A 6,788-nucleotide genomic window follows, 5' to 3' on the forward strand; every position below is an offset into this window, starting at 1 on the left:
TAATCGTTAGTCTCCAAAAATCGATAAAAAAAAATAAAAAATAACGTGATTTTGTCATTTTGTATTTTTAACACATTTAATACGGCTGTAACATAACAAAATGTGAAAAAGAGAAGGGGGGGTGAATACTCTCGTAAGGCACACTGTAAATGTTTTTTATTTATATATTTTTTTGTACACTGCTGCACTAGAAAAAAAAATCACACCCAATGTGAAGTGAGTGGTGGTCGTGCTTGCATAACGTCTTCAATTGGTAATTGGTGATGTATTACAGGCTACACACCCACACATTGCTATGGCAAAACGCGGAGGAAAACGACTAGGTCTAGGATGTAATTGGTGATGTAATATGGCTACACACACACATTGCTATGGCAAAACGCTGAGGAAAACACATTGCTATGGCAAAATGCTGAGGAAAAGTGGCTACAAATAGGTCTAGGATGTAACTGGTGATGTAATGTGATGTAATATGGCAACGCACACACACATATTGCTATGGCAAAACGCTGAGGAAAACACATTGCTATGGCAAAACGCTGAGGAAAAGTGGCTACAGACACACACACAGCCACTCTTAGGAGCGGTTTCCCACCGCTCAAAAACATGTCGGCAGGCAGTGAGGTCAGACATGAACCGAATATCTAATTAATAACACTAAATTATCCCAGGGTGACGTTTTATTGAAAATGTTTTCTTACGGTTGTTGATTTGGTAGTTCAGGAGCCTTGACCTCTTCACCACCAGAGTGCTCCTCCCACTGAAAAGAGACACACTTTTTATGCCGTTAGGATACATTTTGTAAAAAGCATAACTCATGGACACACGCACAGGCACGCACACGCACACGCATGCCGAGCTTGTGAGCTACAGCTTGGTAATGGGTTTTCATTTGTTATTGTGGCCTATATTATATTATAATTGTATAATTAAATTAATTGCATGATGATATTCCTGGCTTGTGTGCTGATTTATTGCTGTGGCTTGGTTTTCCTTGTTCAGCCCAGCTAGTGGCTTTGGTGGCAGGGACGTGCAGAGAATGTTAGAGAGGCAGGGGCTGAAATCTCTAAAAGGGCCTTTTAGTGAAAATATCGAAAATAGCAGACCTCCAAGCTCACAATGCGTCGCACTGCGACGCGTTGTGAGCTTGGAGGTCGGCTATATTCGGTGCTTAATACCACACTGAACTAAGCATTATCAAGTCAATACAGGAGATGTGGTATAACAGCATGGATTTCTACACAGAGAGGGCAATTCATTCAACTGCATTCAAGTTCAGGAGAGTTTGGACAAGGCAATTCTCTTGAATGCTGCCTTCAGGTATGGCATGGAAAGGGGGCAATTGCATTTCTTTCACCATAGTAAAAACTGCATTCATGGTCTGGAGAGGGCACTTTTTACAGACAGGTAAAAGGGCAGGGGCTCAAGCCCCCTTTGATGTCTATGTGTGCATGTGACTGTTTGGTGGAACTGCTGCTATCACGTGAGGTTGGGACCGGAGCTAATACTGTAGATCAGTGGTTCTCCACCTGTGGGCCAGGGGGGTCCCCAAATTATTTTAGGGGGTCCCCATGATGATTAACTTAATGTGTAAACATTGTTTTCTCACTCTACAGTAAACAAACCAACATAAAGTTTAAGATTATAGCACATTTCTAATGTGGGGGTTTAACTGAGGGGGTCCCCAGTTAAAATATGATTATGTTGGGGGTTGCATCCTGAAAAGGTTGAGAACCACTGGGCTAGGCAGGCTGGAAAATATATTTATCTGAGTTAACAACAGAACCCCAATTGAAACAAGCCCAAAAGCTTTTTTTTAGGTACTTTTAGTTGACCTTGTACTTGTACTGTCATGAAACTGTACCTTCTCCTATGCAAACTTCAATCAATCAATCAAACAAGAACTGCTACAATGGACATATAGCAGGGGTCTTCAACGTTTTCAGGCCAAGGACTCCTTAGTCGAGAGAGAGATGAAGCAGGGACCCTCACAACCCATATATACCATATAGTTTAGTTTCATTGTTTGACAGCACAACCATCGGTATATTTTGGGTTCATATAAATTTGTGCTTCCAGACATTTAACCACTTGAAACGCCAATACTTAATAAACTTGACCTTTCACTCTGTACCGAAAATAGACGCAGCACAAGGTGTTGTGAGCTTGTAGATCTGCTATTTTTGGCTGAAGTTCTCCGAATATGGATGCTAGGGCTCAAATGGTTTATATAGAAAAGGAGAAAAAAAGCTTCTATCACACAAAGATTTGGGCTACAGAATGACTACAGGGGGACCCGCTGTAGTAACTCTGAGGACCCCCTAGGGGTCCCGGACTCCCTGTTGAAGACCCCTGACGTATAGGTTTGCCAAAACGTCCCTTAAAATAAACAATCGTCCCTTATTTGGAAATTAAAAGACATGTTCCTTATTGAATCGATAAGGGACACACTTAATTATTAATTATAATTCATTATTTTCTTTGGGGCTAGTGAACAAGATTCCTATCTTTCCGTTGTTTCAACTTGTAAAGGAACTTCCTTGCAGCATTACGACACCATCAAGGCCCGCCACAATACATTCGTTTTCCTGCGTCTCCCCTTGCATCTAGATTCATTTCAAAATGCACTTTAGTCGCATATAAAATATTTATATTTGACATTCTTGCCATAGCGAAAGTAATAGCAGCGACAATACTTAACCATAATATTAATCTGATAACGACAATACATTTCAATCAACCAACCCAACAAGTAGGGATGAGTACCTGTAGTTAGTAAATGATAAATATGACTGATTAAATGCAAGGTACCTGATGAGATCTGGCATGTGTTTAAAGGGACGTTTTGGCAAACCTGTGTTCATCTTGTCACGCACGCACACACCAGGGACGTGCAGAGAATGTTAGAGAGGCAGGGGCTGTCATTTCTAAAAGGGCCTTTTGGTGAAAATATCGAAAATAGCGGACCTCCAAGCTCATACCACACTGAACTAAGCATAATCAAGCTTGGAGGTCGGCTATTTTCGATGCTTGGTTTCTACATAGAGAGCGCACTTCATTCAACATAAGATTCTGCATTCAAGTTCAAGAGAGTTTGGACAAGGCAATTCTCTTGAATGCTGCCTTTAGGTATGGCATGGAAAGAGGACATTTGCATTTCTTTCACCATAGTAAAAATTGCATTCATGGGTCTGGAAAGGGCACTTTTTTACAGACGGATGAAAGGGCAGGGGCTCAAGCCCCCTTTGATGTCTATGTGTGCATGTGCCTGGCACACATGCACACACGCAAACCCTCAGATGCACTAGATGTCCCCGAATAACCCCAAACAACCACACACTGCACAACGCTGTCTCTTTTTCTGCCTCTTTCTTCCTCATCCTCTCTCTCCCTCTCTTTCTCTCTCTCTCTCTCCTTATTGATGTTCTCGCTGCAATTACAGTACACATTACAACCACACTTAATATCCTCCTGCTCTCTCAGACTCTACGACTCACTCTCTTTTTCTCTCTCCCTCTCTCTCTCTCTGGCTGCCAATTAAACCGGCGGCAGGCAGCGTACGTGGTGAAATTAAGCAGAGCGCAGAGCTTTGAAATGGAAATGGTGTCTCTGTGCAGCTCAGAGAGGATTTCCATCACTCTGCCGGACGGTAATGGACTCGTTGTTAACGTCAGCCTCACTGTGGCTCATCGACTGGCTCCACTCCACCACGGAGACACAGAATGAACGAGTGGGGGAGGGGGAGGTAGAAACAGAGAGGGATGGAGGGAGAAGATAGGAAGAGAGACATGGCGAGAGAGAGAGAGAGAAAGAATGGGGGGAGAGATGATAAGGAGGGAGGGAGAGGGAGAGGGAGAGAGTGGAGAGAGAGTGTAGTCTCGCGTGGCCAGACTCTTGACTGCGTCAATTTGCAAATGCTCCCGTCATACAGTCTGGGGCAACGGAGGTCTTATGATGAGTACGGGATAAAGCGGATGTGATGCACCCGCTACCTTGGTGCAGTAGCAATAACAAGTCCTACTGGAAGCGCTATGTCTTCTTTCAATATTTTTGGGGCGTTATTTCGTTCTTGGTGTTAATTCCATGATGTTTTCAAATGTTTTCTTAAACTATACACGCATAACAAGATGATGCCGCTCGAATGAGAGCTAGTGTGTTTCTGTCGTTTCCAATGGGACTACAGTTCATTATAATGACTGTCTGTGCTAGTGTGTTTCTGTTATGTTTCCAATGGGACATTATAATGACTCTGTCTGTGCTAGCGTGTTTCTGTTATGTTTCCAATGGGACTACAGTTCATTATAATGACTGTCTGTGCTAGTGTGTTTCTGTTATGTTTCCAATGGGACTACAGTTCATTATAATGACTGTCTGTGCTAGTGTGTTTCTGTTATGTTTCCAATGGGACTACAGTTCATTATAATGACTGTCTGTGCTAGTGTGTTTCTGTTATGTTTCCAATGGGACTACAGTTCCGTGCAGCAGTGACTACTTCCGTACTCGCCATTCGGGAGCTGTACTTCCAGACTCTGAACAGCCCCCCCTCTCCCCTCTATCCCATACCAGTAAGACTCCCTAATCGGCAGATAAGCGACCGTCAGGTCACATACACAAACTTTAGAAGGCAATTGTAGCCAATCAGGAGGGAATATGGGAAATGGGACAGATCCATGTTGATGACATGACTTGAGATACTGTGTACAATTTTGCGTGATTTTAGGTCAAAATCTGTAGGAGCAGTGTCCAAAAAGTTGTTTCGCAAGAATCGGCCTCATGGTGGCGCTAGAAGAGGGCCATGTGAGAAATCAGGGCTGGAGGTTGTGCTTTACCAGCCAGGGAGTGTGTGTGCAAAGTTTGACATAGATAGGGGCAACGGTCTTTTATATCTATTGGACCTCTTCTCCACTAGACCCTCTCTAACATTTTAGTCTAGTTTTTATTCGTTGACAAAATTGTCAATATATTCATCATAGCTGAATCAACTAACAGACATCAATAACGGACAGACCCTCGCCAGCATGGAATCTACGAGCGCCCCTCCAGAGCATGGCAATTTGGAAAGCAATACCAAAACAATCGTCGGAAAGTCCTGTGAAACGCCCACATTTTGAAGAAACGGACCCTTTTTTTTGCCGGCTAAATGTAGGACTCGTTACCCCAGTCAAAGAATGTGTCAATAAATCGGTGTGGGCCTAACTAGAAAAGTGCGCTCTTCCGGGTATTGTGAAATGTAGATTTAAGATTGTGTTTTGTGTTCAAGGTTTTTGAGAAAGTGGTTTTCACATTTAGCGATTGTGAAAAGAAGACGCCTGCGCAAATGGGCGTCGTTAGTCATGCACATGGCAACCATAATTATTGAGTGTGACGTCGAAACAGCCTATATAAAAAGGATGAATATCCCTCTAAGGTTTGATAACGTGAAAGACAGACGGAGAGATCAGATATCACTAACTCACCACCCATTGCCCCAGGTTACCATCTACATCTAGCACCGGGAAAACACCAAAGAGTGCCACCGCTTGCACAGTTAAGCCATCAATATCAACCAGTAATCATGAGCAGCAGCGAGGCCAGCACTCAACAGCCACCCCAGCCTCTCGCCGACGCAGAGAGCTCAGGCAGCCCTCGGACCGCGGGGGACAACAACAAGACGCTCATCGCGACCAAGGTCCAGGGCACAGTGAAATGGTTCAACGTCAAGAACGGCTACGGATTCATCAACAGGAACGACGAGGAGGGCGTGGTCTTTGTGCACCAGAGGGCCATCAAGAACAACAACCCGAACAAGTTCCTCCGCAGCGTCGGCGACGGAGAGATCGTGGAGTTTGACGTGGTTGAAGGGGAGAAGGGGGCCGAGGCCGCCAACGTCACCGGCCCAGGAGGCGTTCCGGTGCAGGGGAGCGAGTATGCCCCCGACAGGAACAGCTACCGGCACTACCCCCGCAACAGGGGCCACACCCGCAGCCGAGGCTACGCAGACAACTACCAGAGCGGCAACAACGGCGAGGTCGGTGAATCCAGCGGCAAAGGACGTGACCACGAGTGCGAGGACGCTCCTGCCGAGGGAGAGACGCAGCAGGAACAGCGCCCACCCGCCCCTAGACACCACGGCCGCCGGGCGCCGTACGCCAACTCACAGCAAGGAGAGATGTCGTCCGAGGTGGGCGAAGGCGACGAGAACCAGGGAGGTCCGGAGCCGGGCAACAAGCCGTCCATGAGGCAGGGCAACTACAGAGGCTCCCAACCACGTTACCGGACCAAGGGGCCCAGACCTGTGTGGGACGGAGAGGAGGGCAAAGAGATCCAGGGTGGCGAGGGAGGCCAGAACCCGACCCGCAAGCACCACCGCAACAGACGGTCGCAGGCCGCCGGCGCCAAGCCTGGCCAGGAGGGCAAGAAGGAGACCAAGGCGGGAGGAGACGAGTCGTCCGCTGAGAAAGCGTCCGCTCTCGAGGCCCAGCAGGTCGGGGCCGAGTAGGAAAGAATGAACGAGTCGGTCGGTGTCAGCTCGCCACCATTGGTATGTGAATGTGGGAAGTGAGGAAGGACGCTGGCATGGACTGTGCGTCGCTTCACCTCCCAATGTTTAAGAAACACAGGATGAATGGACCATTGTTAAGCGCTTTGAGCACTTGGAAAAGCGCTATACAAATGCAATTCATTATAAGAAGGAACATCCCTTTTGATGTCAGAACAGGGAACAACATGCCTGCTTCTAGCCATATGATTTCATCACCCCTCGGCTGGACTACTGTAATTCTGTGTAAGGCTCAAATATGCTATATCCA

General features: G+C 46.2%; 1 protein-coding gene across 1 annotated transcript; it reads left to right on the top strand.

Annotated features, from left to right (window-relative positions):
• Positions 1–5,554: 5,554 nt before the first annotated feature.
• Positions 5,555–6,478, top strand: LOC308290220 (Y-box-binding protein 1-like; the record flags this gene model as incomplete). The annotated part of the gene is made up of 1 exon (XM_080731995.1): positions 5,555–6,478. One exon carries the CDS (start codon positions 5,555–5,557, stop codon positions 6,476–6,478), a length of 924 nt encoding a protein of 307 aa, XP_080588121.1.
• Between the last annotated feature and the right edge of the window lie 310 nt (positions 6,479–6,788).

This window comes from Nannobrachium achirus, assembly GCF_963921795.1.
Source record: "Nannobrachium achirus genome assembly, chromosome: 8".
In the NCBI taxonomy this organism is placed as follows: Eukaryota; Metazoa; Chordata; class Actinopteri; order Myctophiformes; family Myctophidae; genus Nannobrachium; species Nannobrachium achirus.